Source organism: Ostrea edulis, chromosome 8, assembly GCF_947568905.1.
Source record: "Ostrea edulis chromosome 8, xbOstEdul1.1, whole genome shotgun sequence".
Lineage (NCBI taxonomy): Eukaryota > Metazoa > Mollusca > Bivalvia > Ostreida > Ostreidae > Ostrea > Ostrea edulis.
The window spans coordinates 45,890,652-45,910,107 of NC_079171.1; the positions used below are offsets into that span (position 1 = coordinate 45,890,652).

General features: G+C 34.4%; 1 protein-coding gene across 2 annotated transcripts in view; it reads left to right on the forward strand.

Moving 5' to 3' along the window:
* The first annotated feature begins 4,145 nt into the window (after positions 1-4,145).
* LOC125661365 (multiple epidermal growth factor-like domains protein 10) overlaps positions 4,146-19,456 on the forward strand; it is a 55,515-nt gene continuing 40,204 nt past the window's right edge. For both annotated transcript variants that reach the window (XM_056146299.1, XM_056146300.1), the window contains exon 1: positions 4,146-4,331. In XM_056146299.1, the coding sequence (XP_056002274.1) occupies positions 4,277-4,331 (55 nt within the window). In that variant the 5' untranslated portion in view covers positions 4,146-4,276. The remainder of the gene's footprint in view (positions 4,332-19,456) is intronic.

The following is a 19,456-nucleotide window of genomic DNA, read 5'->3' on the forward strand; positions in this document are numbered from 1 at the left end:
GAGTCCCTTGCTCGCTCAACAAAGACTGCATTACTTATTAATTTCGGAATTTCTTCATGTTTTTTTCCAATTTCTAATTATAATGAAACAAAAGCATAAAACTACATCACTACATTGATGCAAGCGTAAATGTTTTGCAGCATAAAGAAGGCAACTATCGCTGTTTAAGCAACCATTGCGATGTAGGAAAGGAGTCCGAGGAACATGTGGATTTGACTGTGCGACAACAATGTTATTTCATACTACTTTAAAAAAAAATAGTATGCCTTATGAAGATGGTTAATGGAAAAAGCCACGTTCATGTTATCATAACTACTTTTCCGTTGGCTTATGCAAACATCATACTCAATATTCATTTCTCCTTTGACTTCTTGCAAACTCAGCACCTAAAGCAACGTACATACACATATAAGGAACAAATGTTGTACCGTATTTACAATGACAAACAAAAGAAAATTTCTCATGTACATTGTTTATAGATATATGTATACGTGTAAAGTAGAAAAAAAAATCATAATGTTTATAATTCTTGACGTTTAAATAAATTATGAATATTGGTGCGTCCGATCGGTATACTACATGCATTGCATTTTGACTAACGATACATAGTATGTAATTTTTTTGATGCACTGTACGCGAGTAAAAATAATGCATCGTTTGAGTAAATAATCCGAGAATTAATGTACGGACAAAATAAATAGGGTGACTATGAGTTTACATTTAGACTGTGCAATATTTGTATATTTGTGATGCGGATAAAACTGGTTATTGTAGTGTACTTTATGTATATATATATATATATATATATATATATATATATATATATATATATATATGAGGGAGACAGAAGCGTACATAAAACCCAATATTATAGGGTTATTGAACTTATATTGGTGAATATTGGCACGAGTTGGCTGTGAAAATGCACGAGCTTGCGAGTGCATTTCCACAGCCAACGAGTGCCAATATTCACCAATATAAGTTCAATAACCCTTTTATTATATAGCTAAAGTATTTAATTGTTAAATTATATCCCTTTTCACTCAAAATACACCAAAATAGACGAGAATTCATCAATATTGGCATCTAAGGTGAAAGTGTGCAATATCAACATGCATTTCTTAACTGTTCAATATTAAACCCGTCATTGATGCATGAAACAAACTGATTTTGTGAATAGGGACATCATAATTTATGACAAGTAGATAACAATAAAACAAATATAATTGGAAAATTTTAATTAACAAGTTTAACATTTGATATGCAACACAAACAGATAACTTATTTATAATGAAACATCAAGTGTTATATCACAGTGTCACAAATGTGGCAGAGATCACAGTTTATGACAATAAATCATAACACATAGAGAGATCACAGTTGTAAACTGGTCTCACTTTTGAAATCCTTGTGCCATGTTGACATTGATATTGAATGTGCAGTTGTGAAGAACAGTCGCACTACCAAACAAATTCGAAAGTGTCCCTGTTCCGAGACTAGAACTGTGAGTGGATTGAGGGCATTGAGCATCATTCTCTGTAACTGTGGTAGGAACTGTATCCAACGAATATTTTCCCTGGGCAGGTGCTCCGAGAGCATATGGCTTAGCTTCATCCTTTCCTGTCAGAATATCAGACATCATAATTTGTTCGTCGTCTGACAAGCCATCGTCATACGACTCCAATGTGTGTGTACTTTTGTGGCCCGTAATATGTTTGATTTTATCTCGTGCAACTCCGGCTTTCCTAAGTGTTTTAACACAAGTTTTCCGCACACTATGGTTTGTCTTGTGTTCTATGCCACATTCCTTAGCAGCCATTGACATAAGTTTTCTTAAGTAATTTTCCCCCATTGGTTTAGGATAAAACCAAATGTCAGTACCAGGAGGTATTCGGGATTCAGAAATGCATGTCAAGTAGAATGGACTGTTGGGCGAATTTACCTGCATCGGACGTCGCTTTATGAATGTTTTGTAGAGTTCAACTGGATCTCGATCTGTTTCAGTTGCATATAGTCTTGGTTTGACTTTCCTCATGTTTTCTTTACCAGTACCATCCCTTGTTTTCGTCAAACGTTCATTAAATTCAAGGTACTCTCTACTAGTGACTGGGTCACTTCTAAGTTCAACATCACCAAAGCAAAGTTGTCTATGTTCGTGTCGACCTCGTAGTCCAAAGCATTTGATAAAAAAGAACCATAGTGAAAACTGAAGAACTCGAGGTGATTTTTCTCCCAGCTGCCCCTTCTCCCACATCATGTTTTCTTCCTTTCCTGGCACAGCTCGTGAAGCATTTGGCTTTTGTCCTTTTCCCTCTTTCTTTAGAGAGACTTTCTTGGCGTTCAAAGTGCGGTTAGACAACGAAAAAATCCGATCCCTCATACTATAATCCCGGTCATGGTCACGGAGATATCTATCTAAACTACACTTAATGGACTGTAAGGATCCTGGCTCGTATTCCCTACCGTCCTTCTTTCGTGCATCGATGTAAAAATTTGATAATAAAACGTCCAATTCTTTTGGTGGAATGTTTTCAATCAATCTGAATTCCCCTTGTCCGAATAGGTACTCCGTGAAAATTTTAATATCCCTTTTGGTCGATTTTACGGTGTTTTCTTTTTTCTGGTCATCTATAAACATGTGGATTCTGTCCACAGATGCAGACGACTCAGTTAACGGCAAATCACTATGAAATAAGTCGGCAATATCTTGAGGCATGATGTCAAATACCGCCTCTGTCAAATTCGGTCCGCCGTCTGCCATTTTGGCTTGGGTTTGTTTACGTCGTTACGGTAACGTCAATATTGAACGCTCATATTCGGAATGTTTCGGGCGCATACGAATTACGCAATGCAAAGTTAGCGTTCAATAAATTCTTAGGATATTGAACGCTAACATTCTCTAGGTTTTACGCAGATTTTATAATATACTATTTATTAGCTATATAATAAATCTTAATATTAGAGATAACCGATATAAAAGTCTCAAATTTGGGGAATTGAGTAAATACATTTATTGGTAATGTCTTTCATAAGTATATGCGTGAAATAATCAGAGATATCTGAGTTTGAGATTCGGCCAGGAATGTGCATTGAAATGTGCATGTATAAAATTCTTGTCAAGAGAGACAGAATAATGATAATAAATGGTGCTTTTGCACAAACTTGAAAACGATAAAATGATATTTCGGGGGTTTAGGGTTAGGGGGTTATGGTTGGGAGTTCAAATATAATTGACATTGCCTCATTTCTGTACATGTTCCAGCTCTCGTTTTTCATTACTTGTACATGTACAGAGAATGTATACAGGTTCATAACTTCTCTCCTCCCAACTTTTTAACCAAACAATAGTTATGTTTTGTAGTAATAGAAATGATTTATTCTATTATATGATATTGGTGAGTGATTTGCAATTTTCCTTTAATTTTTATAGTTGATAATCCAGACATTTGTGTTTTATGCATTAAATTTCTGATATCAAAACAAAGTATACTTTCACTCTTCCACACTCGTTCCAGTTTTATGTTTTATGCCAGAAATTAAATTAATCCTTCATTATTGCTTGACAGACGGGGAACGAACAGACGGAGAAGAAACCTATAGTCTATTTCGGTTTTACAAACCAGTACGGACTATTAATGAAACATTGTACTGCGAAATTATGAATGACCCACAATGATATCAGCGTTAATCTATCTACAGACTCTATTGATAACAGTTTTTTGACGTATACTATTTAAGTATTCGGTATATGATAACACACGTCCGATATATTGGGCTAAAACATGATCCGCCTGTTCCCTCTCTCCCTTTCGAGTTTTATGAGAAAAACTATTTTCGTCGAGTCCTTAAAACAATCATTGTTACGCATATACAATTCTTTTAGTTTTTCTCCAAGGATATTCTGGAAAGGAACATTAAGCAATATGCACTCAAAGCCGATTATATAAAAACAGTACCTTGCTTCCATTGCCTATGATGTCTATATATATAGCCCTTGATACAAATAACCAACTTCCCTACCTGGTAGATATTTATACATATACTTATTAAAACTTGGGGAATCCTTGTTCCGAAGAGTTTTCCATACAAAAGAAGTCTCTGTGACGCAATCAAGTGGTTTTTAAATAGTCAACTTGGAGAAATTATACATCGACATAATTGTTTACATGAACACGCGTGTGTGTGATGCTACCAAAGATAAATAGGGGTTAGTTTCCTTTTTAGCCGTTGTTTGTGAAGAAGGATTGCTATTCTTGCAGAGTGGGGAATTGTTACCATGGTAATCATCATATGCCAGCTATTACTGTGTGTAATATACAGCACAGCGTATGGTAAGTTTCTCTCTCCCTCCCCTTTTCTCTCTTTCATTAATATGTAATAGGATACATGATACTCCATTTCTTTGTAAATGTTAAAATAACGCACAGGGTAATCAATCTCATAATTATTATGAAAAATACAAAAGTAAGAGGGGGGCTAAAACGGACTCCTAGACATACCAATGGTGGGATCAGAAGCGTGGGAGGAGTAAGCATATCCCATATCATTCAAATTCATTGTCAATGACGGATTTTAAACTTTTTTTATTCCAGTTCCACGTTCGGCCTATCACTTAATACCTGTATATATGTATGCATGTATATATCTTTATAAATGACACGCATTTAATGAATAGTTCAAAATATCACCAATTTCCAAAGTATCTGTCGCAATTTCGAGGGTTCCTAAAATATGGATTTTCTCAATCTAAGGAAAGGGATTTCGGATGTAGTGACCTTATATCGTGATGTTACAGCAAATAAAGACCGATCGTGATTACAAAATGAAAATGTTATACTTTTTCCACAGCTGCTGGGTCTATGTGTACTTACCGCATAAAAGACGTCTCAATAGTAGTGAACAATTCTCGAGATATACGTTAAACAAGAGTCAATCAATTAATCATACCACATAAGAAATAAAATCGTAAATCTATGCCAAAATCAGGGACGGATCTAGGAATTGTGGTTACGGGGGAGGGAGGAGGGCTCTTTATGAGGCAGTGGGTTCAGGAGAAGCCCTGGTGGGGGTCCAAGGTGCGAGGCCCTTGGAAGCTCCTGAATTTTGCAGATTTTATGGAGCTTGAAATAGTTCTCTTAATAAGTAATTCGTAATATTTTTTATCATTTTAATAAGGTGAAATTGATAAAATGATCCAAATCTTAGTTGTTGTTTTTTTTTTTTAAATTAAGTTCTCCCAATAACGTAATTCAAGAAATCAAAGGATTTTTTTTTCATTTATCTCTCCGGGAGAAAGTAGTGTTTATTTTATCGGTTAGTACATTTTTCGAAACAAGATACCGCAATTTACCTTGCGAAAGGGGGGGGGGGGGGCTCCTGATGTGCCATCACTAAATCCGTCAATGAAGATTATGTTCTTCTCAAACGTTAGCGAATTTGCTTACCTGTATTGACGCATGTGAAATTAAAGTTAGATACATGGTGTAATTTGAACATCATAGTTATTTGGCATTAGTCCGTCTTTGGCTTTTGTTTTCTACGTGTGGAAAATGTAGATAACCAGAAACATAAAATATCAACAACAAAAGTCTACAATAACATCCTACAAATTTGATTTACATGTGTTCAGTTAAATGTGTTAATGTTTTTATTGATGCAGAAAGTCTTGAATATATGCAAAACGGACGTCAACAATTGAAAATAACTCAAATGTACTGGAAAACTGGTGTATGTACTTGAGCTATCTGCATTAGTTAAAGTATTTTATACATATATCATAATTACGTGTCAAATAAACACTACCAGGAAGTTTGAAAACTGACAGAAAGTTGGTCTGTATTGCTTATGAGATTGATAACTTTTATTTTCTCCTTTGCATTACCCATCACTTGAAATAATCCTTAAGCTTGGTATGATGATTTTTTAAGATGACTATAAATGATGGTTCAGTTGATATTATATAATTACATACAACATTCACCAACGTCCATTTTTAAGTCAATGTCGAATATTGAAATACAGTTACACGTATATTAAAGAGAACCAATTTCGTAACTCTGAAATTTGGAGGAAAACTAAAAGAATTGTACATGCGTAACATTGATTGTTTTAAGGACTCGACGAAAATAGTTTGTCTACTTAGAGACGGCGACTCAATACTACGGCTGTTAAGATGTGATGAGAAGATCAGTGATTGTTTTTATTTAATGATGAAGGAATGGTGTTTTAACAATGAAACAGTAAACTAGCTTAGTGATTGTTATATAAATAGTGTGAAGAAAAGAATTATACACATGTTTAAAATACGTTTACATAGTTTTACTCACAAAACCCGAAAGGGAGAGAGGGAACAGGCAGGTCATGTTTTAATCCAATCTATCGGACGTGTATTATCATTTACCGAATACTTAAATAGTATACGTCAAAAAAACTGCTATCAATAGAGTCTGTAGATAGATTAACGCTGATATCGGTTGTTTCATTGCGGGTCATTCATAATTTCGCAGTACAATGTTTCATTGATAGTCCATACGGTTTGTAAAACCGAAGTAGACTATATGTTTCTTCTCCGTCTGTTCGTTCCCCCGTCTGTCAAGCAATAATGAAGAATTAATTCATTTTTATGGCATATTATCCACAGGTTAGTGCATTAATTCAGGACCTTTGAAACAAATCAAAATTATCAAATTCCCAATTTGAACATTACACAGAATGGAACAGTAACTGTCACTGTGAACCACAATACTGTTTCCATCAAAAAGCAATATCAAATTAAATTTAAAGAAAACAATGTAAACTATTTCACTATAATTGTATGATTGCAATGTAAATCATAGAAAATACATGACGTCAAAATCAATGACGTCGTAACAGTGTATGACAGAAAATATCATGTGACTGTCTCGCACGGGTAAAGTCGGTCTCGCACTGGTGTTTATGTGAGAAATGTATTGTTTATGCGATACCTTCCGAATGTTTGTTCTTTTTCGATCCTTAATAAACTTATTCAATGGCTTGTCTAGTCCTAAGTATCATAGTAAACTGAATAGTGTTTTTATAATCGGATTGAAATTTGCGCACAAGTGAGAGATATTGCAAACTCAGTACAAGAGTGATCATATTTTGATCTGACGTTAACATGAGATGATAAAAGCAGTATCAAACTTAAGTCCATTACATTTGACTTTGGTGTTCCGAATGACAATGAAAAGACTGAACGATGTACGAACGGTGAGCGCACGCTAAACGCTTTGTGAACGGTGAACGAATGGTGAGCGCACGCTGAACGCAAAACTGTGAACGGAGAGCGCATGGTGAACGCACGGTGAGCGAAAGGCGAACGAACGGTGAGCGAACAGAAAAATGGTACAGTATAACGTTTCAGGGACTGTAAATCTGAATGTGCTAAAACACGGGGTTATGAACAATCCTGAGTAAATATACTGATGATACTATACGTGTATATGATATAAACATCGGATGTTGCTAAAACGTGGAATCGAATGTGGAACGGAACAGAAAAGGAACGGAATTTAAGAATTAAACTGATTAATGTAGAAAATATGGCACATGGAATTCAAAATGTTGAGAATTTGTTTACAAGCGATAAAACAAATTAATATAAACATTCTGCATCATACATTGATTAGGCTAAGTAAACGTTTGTATAAGAATTTAAAACGTGTTTCATAAGAATTTTGAAAGTTTGGCATTGACAGATGTGTTAGCGAGTAGCGACACCTATGGATAGAGAATGAAACGAACATACGGGATTTATATGCACCCACCCGGCAAAAATCCATTAACACACATGCACATGCATTTACACATACCATACATGTATTTACATACCACAGGGAGTGCCGTATGTATAAAACTACAATAATTCATGATCTTACTAAGTTGACAAGTTAAACATTTTGTGTTTGATTTATCAGTTGCACTTAGTATGGAGGACATCTGGCAGTTTATTATTAAACCAAATACTTGTATCTTAACATTCAGATTGATAATGAGATGCCCTTTAATTCTATTCAAGCATACATTCTTTGTTAGCCTTTTAGCCATTTCATATATTATGAAATAAGTGTGTTAATTCCTCACTATGGATCACAAGTTTCACTTTAGTTTTCATTGGTTCTGTTTCAAGCCTTTTTCCCGCTGTATCTCCTCTATCTCCTCGGGTTAAACACTAATCCGCAGGTACGAACTTTCACATAGATTCATCCCAAATGAGGAAAACCTTTTGTACACACTGGACTCATTCGCTTTTAATTTTTATGTGATACATAAATGTATAATATACCAGGTGTAGGACTTAATTCAAATTGAATTATCTTATAAATATCGAATTCGAATAAAAGCAAAGTCGATTTAGAAAGGCAATGTTTGGGGTTAAAATTGTTGAAAAAAATTGTTTTATCTTTTACAATGTTTTCTTTTTTTCGGGGGGGGGGGGGGCTTTTCTTAATGGGATATAAAATTTAAAATGGTTTAGATTATAAATCAAGTAGTTTTCATTTTTCAGTATGTTTATCGATTGTTCTGTGAAACAACATATTGTCACTATCGGAGGGGGGGAGGGGAGGGAAAAAACCGGGAAAACGATGGGATCCACAGCCGCTCGCGTCATATTTTTCCTTGTTAAGTTGGTGGTTTTCTGGTGCATCAAAATTGGTACCGTATACGTTTTACACTATGGAGTAGTATGGAATATTGTAAACGGTGGATTATGGATATTAATTTCAGTTCTCTCTGTAATTTCTGCTTTCCCTTTTCGTATTAAGCTTTTTGATTTTACAAAATGCAGACCTCCTCATCACATCACTGCATACAATCTTTTCTGTTTTCGGTTCCGGGTTTTAGCAGTACCACATAATTTCAGTCATACAACGCATGAACGCATGGAAGGGGTGCTCCTCTATTGACAACATTAATTTTCCATTTTTTTTTACATGCAATATTAGTTATTTTCACATGTATGAAGGAAACCTAGGCATTGTGAATTTTATTAGAGTTGATTAAAACATTTTTGTTACGCAATCTTTTGTCTTTTATATAGAAGAAAGTCCACTTGTAGTGAAAATGTTACCTGTAGGCGTCCAATAAGTTGACAATATACTGTCCGTTCTTAAAAATAATGGACAGTAATTGTCAACTTATTGGACAGTGCCAGGTAAACCCAATAACTTATTAGACGTCTACAGGTAGACTGAAAATAGGAGAAAGACAATACATTTGTCAAAGAGATATAAATTTAGTTTTAAATTTCCTACAAGTAAGAATCAAAACAAATATCGAAAAAATTACTGAAACACTTAAAAACGATATTTCCCTTTAATAGAATTATCTGCTTCAGCTCGTAAGATTCAGTTTTTAAATCCCATTGGACAGGCCTTTCTATATCGCAAGACTTATTTCCATACTGTATTTGAATTTTGCTGGATTCAGAGGCACCTTCCAAGATTTCTTCACAATGCTTTTTATGTTTTCTTTATTAGCATATCCTAATTTTGAATTATTATTTTCGCTTCCATGAATGATTTCATTTTACGAGATAGGCGTATTGGGTTCTTTTGGTTGGCGTTAATTATTTCCTCATCCTAATATTCGAAAACGCAATGCTTTTTAGATCAAAATTTGACTCCATAACTTTCTCATCCTCCACATCCTGAATGTAACACTCATTAAGACAATATTTGCAGTACTTTTACTAAAATCCTTAAATTTATGATGTGCAATGAAAATGATCTCCCCATCAGGGGAAGACATGTTGATATGGATCAGTACTATAGAAAGATTGAATATAAAACTTGCAGTAGAAGACTACTTGCATGTACCAGACACTGCCCAATAAGTGAACAAAAGAAACATAATTCTACACAAGACTGGTTATATTGTCAGACTATTCAAAATAGCTTTATTCATCAGTATCATTGTCAATGGGTTTACCTGAGTCTGTTCATTCTTAGAACAAATGATATAATGTTTTAAATATGATATAAACCTCAAACTGTCCATTCTGTGATAAAAAGAACGAATCGTGGCCCTACGTGCCTCGGTCAGTCCTTCCTCTCACAAACGGAGTGTGAACTATTTTTTTTTTTAATTTGTCCAATCTATTTTTTATTTCAATGACGTATTTTAAGGCTCATATTGTAAATATCCTATTGATACAATTGTAAAAAAAAAATAGTGCAATGTGCAAAATTGTAATAATTTTTTTCAGCAATGTAAATATTAGTAAAATATAGACGATTTGATAAAATGATTAACTTTTAAATACAAAGCGGTGAATTTTTTACATAAGTATTTTCACATTTACAATATTGAAATCTGCATTGACGAAATCTTAAACAAAAATTCCATGTATACGCTGATGTAGTTAATTTAGACAACAACTTTTTCGCAGTTCGTCAATGTCCAAAATTATTGTGTGAATGCAGAAGCTAGTATAACCAACGTTCTCTCAAAACAGGCATTGTTCTATTTTTCTTGGTTGTCTTCATAATCTACCAATGCCTGTATTGTTTCATTTTATAGTTGGAAAATGCCTGCATTGAGCGACTCCATAGTCAGTTAATGCCTGCACTGGGCAACTCCATAGTCGGTCAATGCCTGCATTATGCGACTGCTTAGTCGGTCAATGCCTGCAAAGAGCGACTCCACAGTCAGTCAATGCCTGCATTGGACAACTCCATAGCCAGCCAATGCCTGCATTGGACGACTCATAGTAGGTCAATGCCTGCATTGATCGACCCCATAGTCTGCAAATGCTTGCATAGGTCGACTCGACAGTCAACAAATGCCTGAATGGCGCGACTCCATAGTCGGCCAATGCCTGCATTGAGCGACTCCATAATCGGTCAATGCCTGCATTGGGCAATTCAATAGTCAGCAAATGCCTGCATTGAGTGACTCCATAGTCGTCCAATGCCTTTATTGGTTGACTTTATAATCAGCCAATGCCTTTATTGTGCCAGTTCGAAATCGACCTATGTCTGTATTGGAGATCAGAGTTGGTAAGTTGTAGTAATGATGATCATCTCAAAAGTAAATCAACCAAACCCTCCCATCCCCCACCCCAAATCCCAAAATGGAAGATTCATTCCAAAATATAATACACAAGCTGAAGACTACAATATGATGGGGAGTTGATGTTTATTTATTCCACTTGATCAGCGATGCGTCTTCCTTCTATTAGGGTTGATGTACCCACCAGTGTATACCTGAAATCAAAGTGACGTATTTTGATTAACAAAAGGCATGTTATGCACTTTGGAACATTTGTATTGTACAAACTTATTGACACAGGTTCTAGATTGACCTCGAGGCAATCTTGTGTTATAGATTTCATGTAAACATTTAAGAAGGTTATATCATAATTGTGAGTATAATCTTAATCAAATAATTATTGAAAATATATTTATTTATGTGCAGGCGTTAATAATTAATAATTTACACTTAATAGTAAGACAATTGAAGTTATTTCCATAAAGATAAAAATTGCAATGTTTATTCCATTTAAAGATATACATGACAAGTAAGAGGTGCAAGGGCCACAGCGCTCCCCTGAGTCACCTTGGCTCATATCTAAATATTTTCTTGAGAAGATTTGAAATTGTTTGCCTGAGAAACTATGTATTGTTATTATTTTTAGGCATTGTTTCCTTTTTCCTTATTCACACCAAAGATTTTCTTTTGCTCCTATCATCCATTTCCTAAAGGGTGTTCCGAATTGGGTGTACTGCTTATAATGCAGCTGCAGATTCTTGGCTTTTTATCCTCACCAAACTCTTCAAGGGAGAACTTATCTAAGTAAAGACTTATGCTTTAATATACTTCAATATACTAAAATGAACATCTAAACAGTGTGATAATCAATGCTAATGTAATAGGTCATATCCAATGGATAAAGGAGTAAACATGTGATGAAAAAGATTATCTCATAATCAATGAATCAAAATAATGTAGAACTTAGATGACATTGAAATTCATATGTATAGGTAGAGTTTTTCACTGAATGAGTCTATTGTCTAAGCATTTGTAATATATACCTGTGTCACTTGAGGAATAAATGTATATGTTAAAAAAGGGCCCACAGGTCTTATCGGTCACCTGAGTGAAAAAATATCACTACTCCCAAGGGCTATGCTAATAACACTAAAGAAAATGCATTTTAAGTGTTTTACACATAAACTCTATATGGTAAATTTGGCCCGCCCTGGGGTCAAAACTGCTACCCCGAGGATCATGAAATTTACAACTTTTGGAAGAGGACTTCCTGCTCTGCATCACAATGCATTTAGTTTTTCTTAAAGGTGTTCAGTTGTAGAGAAGATTTTTGAAAATTTGTCATTTTAGGGAGTTTTTGTCCCACTCCTAGGGCCCCAGGGGTGCAGGAGTCAGACGACAACCAAGTAAACCTGAGTTTACTCAGGAGACCTATAAATTACTAGGAAGATTTCTTGACATTGCTTGGTGTTGTTAGGTATCCATCCCTAACTGTTGACGATAACTCCTTCCACCATCGCTTTTCTACCGGCGTAAGAAGACTGCTCTCCAACAACTTTGGGCAGGTTTCTTGAACAATTCTGTTTAAGTACATTTTTTTTTCCACTGGCATAACCATTTCAGGGCAAGATTTCAAAAAATTCATATCCTAAAATGTGTTCAAAATACAAATAAGTGTGAAGTATTTTTAATCAAACCTACATACCTTATTGTCTGAATATAGAAATCTTTGGAATATCTGCCTATTTGATTAGCTGTAAGTACCTAAGCAATCACATGCATAAATTTAAAGTTGTAAGTAAAATAACCATCATGTTAGTGAATATAAGGTTCAGCATTTTTACAGACATTAACACTTTCCAACCATTCTAAATATTGTATGATATATATGTTATAGTCTGTTCCTCCACATCACATCACCAAATAGCGATGACTAGCTCAATAAATTAATGACCTTGAATATTAGAATTCAACAACTGTCACGCTGGTTTTCGTATGTGCTTTCATCATTGCTGTCTAGTATCCACCTCTGCCCCTCACCTCTTCTGTAGTGGAAGACGGGATTTCTGTGTTCTGAAGTAATACAAAAAAATAATGCATCTATTGAAATATTTCACTTCTGTAAATAATGATCCAATCAATCATCCCATCAATCACGGAGATGACTGGTGTAGGCAGTGCCTGCTGTCTGATACTATTATGAATTATCATAATAAGATACTAATTTAAATTAATCCCAATCAATGGTAATAAATTTGAATCATACAAGCCATGGGAAACATGTATAAGAAAGCAGATTTATTACGTACAGGTATTTACCTTTATCACGAACATGCACTCTAAATTCAAATTGGTCACCAAGGCCATGGTTATCGGCCAGATGGTTTATCATCCATTTCTTGAAATTCCATACTTTCTTGACAAATTTCCCTTCCTTTATAAAGCTCAAGTGTTGAAATGAATCAAGCAAATCTGTAGATAGAAAGAAACTCTATAGGAAATATCTTGCTTTATAACTTTTAATCCTATTCCAAGAGTTAAGATAATGAATCACTTTTAATTATATAATGTATTGATTATATGATTAAACATTCTTTTTGAAGAATGTATCGATGTGTAAACTCCGGACATTTTACTCACAAACTGAATAAAAGTTACAACTTCCTAACAAAAATACATTTCACAATGTTTAAAAGGTATCTATATCATATTACATTCAAGAGTCATTATATCAGCCTTTAGCAGACTGGAAAAAAATGAAAACATGGCATCTATGTCTTCATGGGTGTGTCCAACTGGAAGCATGTGTATAAAACACTACAAGGTAAACGAATTTGTTCATTATGAAGTTTTAAAAGACATCTCATTAAAAAGCATATAATTGTGTATCCTTGTAAAACACAGAATTTCTACCTCTTCAAAATGTCCAAGGTGTACCAATATTCCCAAGAAGCCAAGGATTGTCTTATTTTTATTGTGTGAAGCACTATCTGTTTATAGGTGTAATTCCCTTCCTAGCCTATCCTTGAAGTCTGAAAAAAGTATACATGATCAGTACAGATTCGAGCAAAATTTCTACTAAAATGTATATGTGACAACCTAAATACATGTACATCATTGAATAACTCTCTTGGTAATTCTGAATAAAAGTTTTACACTTAATGTGTAATTGGTTCCATTATTTGAAATTGAAGAAATTTCTTAATCTTCAGTCTTCTTACCAAGTAAAGTATTTAGTAAGACTGTCAGATTGAGGTTGGAATCATGGGGATATTGCAGTAGATCAAAATAGCTATATCTAATTTTCCGGGCTGCTGTTTCATCTGGATAGGAAATATAGCATTTACAAGAGCATGTAATTATATGAACTTAATTTCTATTACATTTTATATATTGCTCTCTCTCTCTCTCTCTCTCTCTCTCTCTCTCTCTCTCTCTCTGTGTGTGTGTGTGTTTCCATACATATATGCTTGCTGTTAACAACCTGAATCTCGGTGGACAAGTACACCCAGCAAACGAGTCCTGATTTGTTGAAGATTTGCAATTTGTTTGGAATTTCTGGATTTTGAATAGAGAATTGGGATGTTGGTTTTTTTCTGGTCCATTCCATCCATAATGATAGTTAGGCATTTGCTGAGATGTATTCTAGATATTTCCCTCCTTTGATAGGAAGCTTCGTTTTGCTTCCTACAATGTATTTAAGACACGTATAGTCATGATCATACTAAGATCTTGAAAGAAACTCAGGCTTGCAAATCTGTAGAAATTGTTTATTTTAGATGATAATTACCTCACATAGTCCCAGTGCTGTTTCTTTCTGTCAAGGATCAGGTTCTTCCCATCTCTGTCATACCTCCCACATTTTTCATATGCAAAGTGTAGAGTGGTACATATATGACACTTTGAAAAAGGATTTTCCTGTCAACAGAGGATTAATTGATGAAAGGGGTCGAATTTTACACTTTGAAAAAGGATTTTCCTGTCAACAGAGGATTAATTGATGAAAGGGGTCAAATTTTACGTATAAAATAATATCTCATTTTACAATACAGACATGTTTGAGGCATAATTTTTGATGAGTTTTAACCAACCTGTCCACAAAGTAAATTCATCTTAGTTCTACACAAGTAACTTGGGATATGAAAGTAATACTCACTTTAACAACAGTTACGTTTCGGAAGGATCTCTTCCATATCTGCAGAAAAGATGACCTTGATAAGGACTGTGAGTCAAGGTCAGCAGCCATCATTTTCCACACTTCAGTTTTTTTTCATCCCAGCAGGAAAAGTTATCTTCTCCTAATGAGGCATATGTTCACCAATGTCACTGACAAACTTCTGAAACCACCCAATGCTCTCTGCAAACAAAATAATCAAACACACATAGAAGGATTTAAGTTCGAGAGACCATACAACATTTTTAGATAACATGTGATTATCATTTGAAAATTATACTCAATGTTGTTATAAATTGTAAATCAATAACTAATTCAAAAGATTATCATATAGCAATCAACATCAATTATTGTGATGATATATATTAAGATCCATTTACAACCAGCAATGGTATATGTTGAACCTTTCACAGATGTATGCATACCACTATTGATAATTGAAGGCCTCACTGATCCAGCATTTGCATGTATATTTTCTCTGGTACCATTCCTACTTTCACTAAGGTATTTGTTGTATTTATAAGTAGAAACATTATGAACATCCCTATGAAAGAATACATTTATCAATATAGATTGGACACATGATCACACATTCCTCTACTGTACATGAAAACTAAATCACTGCGCATACATTTGATGTCTTAAAATTCTTTTTCACTCTAGGCAAACGCAAGTAGGACAGATTTTAATCTGATATAAATGAATCTGTAAACTATAAACCTAATTTATCTTACTAATGATATATTAAACGTCATGCCCATATGCCATAAATGTTCCCACCACACCTCTGTATGAAGCTTGAAAGCAATATTTTGAATGCTGTCTTTGAAAGTGAGCATAACCTTAAGGTGTGACATATGGAAGGCGGACATGACAAATACTATGTGTTCCGGTCATTACATGACGAGGTGTTAAACGAATGTGTGATAATGTAACAGTACTTCCAACACTTCAAGCAGACTTCCTTTCCACAAACGAGATGGTAAAATGTGTCCTGCGTTGCATGTTCAAAGAAATAGTCTAGTAACCACTGAGTATGATCTTTTTGATTCTTTGCTTCATTTCTCCTAACTTACATATAGTTTTCACTACAAAATTACATTTCATGAACAGAAGAAATATCAAAATTAGATATATATTGAAAAGTTAAAGTTAAGACAATTATAAAAAGGAGTTGGACATGTACCTTGAAAGTTTAAATGTGCAATATTTGGGACATATTCTTCTCCAGAGTGCAGATGAGTGATGGCTTGTCAGCTTGATGCCTTAAAATTAAGATGAAATGAATTTAATTGATTTTAAATAAATGATTTTGACACTGCAATGAGAGCTAGCTGTTCTGACTGGTTTAAAACGGGAAGGATTTAACACACTGTACTTCAATATAATTCATTAATACCCCTTATAACAACTTTTCATTACAGATGTTTACATGTACATGTGAGTAGATCGTCGAATGACATCAGATTTCATTAAAACTAAAATTTTGTTTAATTACCATCAGAATCTGACGATTCTACTTCATCATTTGGATAGGGTTCTATCTCAATAGTTTCCTCATCAGTCTCGATATCTGAGTATGGCTCTATTTCATCTGTTTATACAACACATGGAGTTATCACACCCATTTCAACATATTTACATGGTTCTACTACATCTGGTTTGACATTGTAACACTATAATCCAGATTATCTGCTATAAAATAAATCTACAATGATCTACTGCACTGTATATTAAATGATAAAAAGTTGGCGTTTGTAAAAATGTATGTATAACATAAGTGATTTTTTTTAAAATAATAAATGATACAAGAACAATATATTTATATTTAGAAATGTATAACTCGGTTTTTTGTCCTTACCCATTAGGACATCCAATATGGTCCCGGGCCGAAAACTCTGTCTTGTGGGCTGTACCAATAACTTCAGCTCCCTAATTCTACTTATAACTTTTTTTATGTTAATCGGCAATAACAATTAAAATCGTATAATATGCACATCAGTGCGTCTTTCGCGGATTTATTATCACTTAAAAAAAAAAAAAATGACGTATGCGGTATGAAATCCACTTTACGATGTTCGCGACAGTTATTTTGGAGAAACGAATCAAGAAAGATGTGGGCTATTCAGAAAGAAGAAAACAATGGCTACGCCATCAAAAATAATGTCAGAATGAGATTTTCTAGGAGCAAATATGAATGCCCCTATTACAACGAGTGGATATCCCCAACAAGGACGAATTACGGGCGAAGCACATCAACTGTGATCCCCAGAAAGCAATCATTGTAAGTACTAATTAAAATAAATCTCTCTTTATAAATCAAACCTATATAAATTAAGTATTTCCTTAACGTTGTTTTCGTGATTAGGTCCCATTATGTACATCAAGATACGATAAACCAAGTAACACCAAGTGCCGGGCCGGATTTCTTCGTTGAATGAAAACAAGTATTTTTTAATCATTATTTCAGTTTTAATGACAATCTATATGTATGATTCGGATATAATGAAAATAATGTTAGCGTACATGTAGGATAAATATACAGAAATAACATACCCCTAAGTCAATCCGGTTACTCACCACCATTTTCACCGTATACTGTGCTTGTTCGAAATAGGGGTTTTCCAAAGTACAGTTGTGTTCAAACGATGCATTACGATTAATGGACTATTTAAATGTAAAACTTAAACGGTACCAATTTTGATGCACCAGATGCGCATTTCGACAAATAATGTCTCTTCAGTGATGCTCAACCGAAATGTTTGAAATCCGAAATAACTATGAAGTTTTAGATCTAAATATAGCCAAAAACAGCGTGCCAAACAAGTGGAGCCAAATTCGTCCAAGGATAAGAGCTATGCATGAGGGAGATAATACTTAATTTTGAAATGAATTTCTAAATTTTATAACAGCACTTAAATATGCATCCGTATTTTCAAGCTAGTAACGAAGTACTTAGCTACTGGGCTGTATAGACCCTCGGGGACTAACAGTCCACCAGCAGAGGCCTCAACCCAGGGGTCATAATGTAAAAGTTATACGGTACCAATGTTGATGCACCAGATGCGCATTTCGACAAATAATGTCTCTTCAGTGATGCTCAACCGAAATGTTGAAATCCGAAATAACTATGAAGTTTTAGATGTAAATATAGCCAAAAACAGCGTGCCAAACAAGTGGAGCAAAATTATGCTTTTTGAAATGCTAAATTATTTTTAGATTCATGAACAACCAAGTCATTTACAACAATGTAGATGAAAGTTTTAAAATTCAGATTCTCTCTCTCTCTCTCTCTCTCTCTCTCTCTCTCTCTCTCTCTCTCTCTCTCTCTCTCTCTCTCTCTCTCTGTACTGTGTTTATGAATGTATAATGCCTCATGTAAGTTTGGTCTTCAAGAAACGGTACATTGCAAATGATAATTATGAAAGATGTATTTCCTCAATTTAGGGAGTTATGGGTTTGTAGAAGAAACTCAGATGGACTCCGAAGAGACTCAATATGCAGATGACCCTGGCATCCTCGAACCTGTATGCCCTGATACATGCCCTACCGAGGATTCGCAGGTACATTGGTGTTATGTCCATCTCTTCATCAAAATAAATCTCTGAACGAATGTATTGAAAGTATATATACGATATAAATTTTGTAATTGCATTCAATAACCAATTCATAAAGGTGAATGTAACGCATACATTAGGAAAATATTGGAAACACATGGAATGCATAAAGAATTATATCTTAAATCAAAAGAAGGTGAATGAATCCCCTCTAAAGAGAGCCAGAGTTAAACCCCTGCAGGCATCTCTATCCCGAAGACAAATGACATCGAGTGATACCCAAGAAAACATTATCAAAAGGATAAGAGAAAAGAGCATGCCGGGTAAGATTACTCGCTATATTACAGCAGTTTACATTACACTGATACACGTATAATCATGATGTAAGGGGAATTATTCCCAAATAGAGGAATGACAAATAATGAATAATTATTCAATGTAATGATTTGTGACTAGAGAAAATATTTATGTGGGATACGTATTACTTCTTACTTTCTGTTTTTTCTTTTTCTACATGTCAAGTTCTTAAAAAATGTTTTTATTGCAAAGTAATATAAATTTCAGGAGTACATCAGATACTGCTGAGCAGAATAGAGGGCCCAGTGACACCTTTCAGAGACACCAATGCCAGTTTTGTTAAACAGGTACATACTTGAATATCGATAATTTGTATTTATAGATATAGTCTGTCTATCATTACACCAAATACATG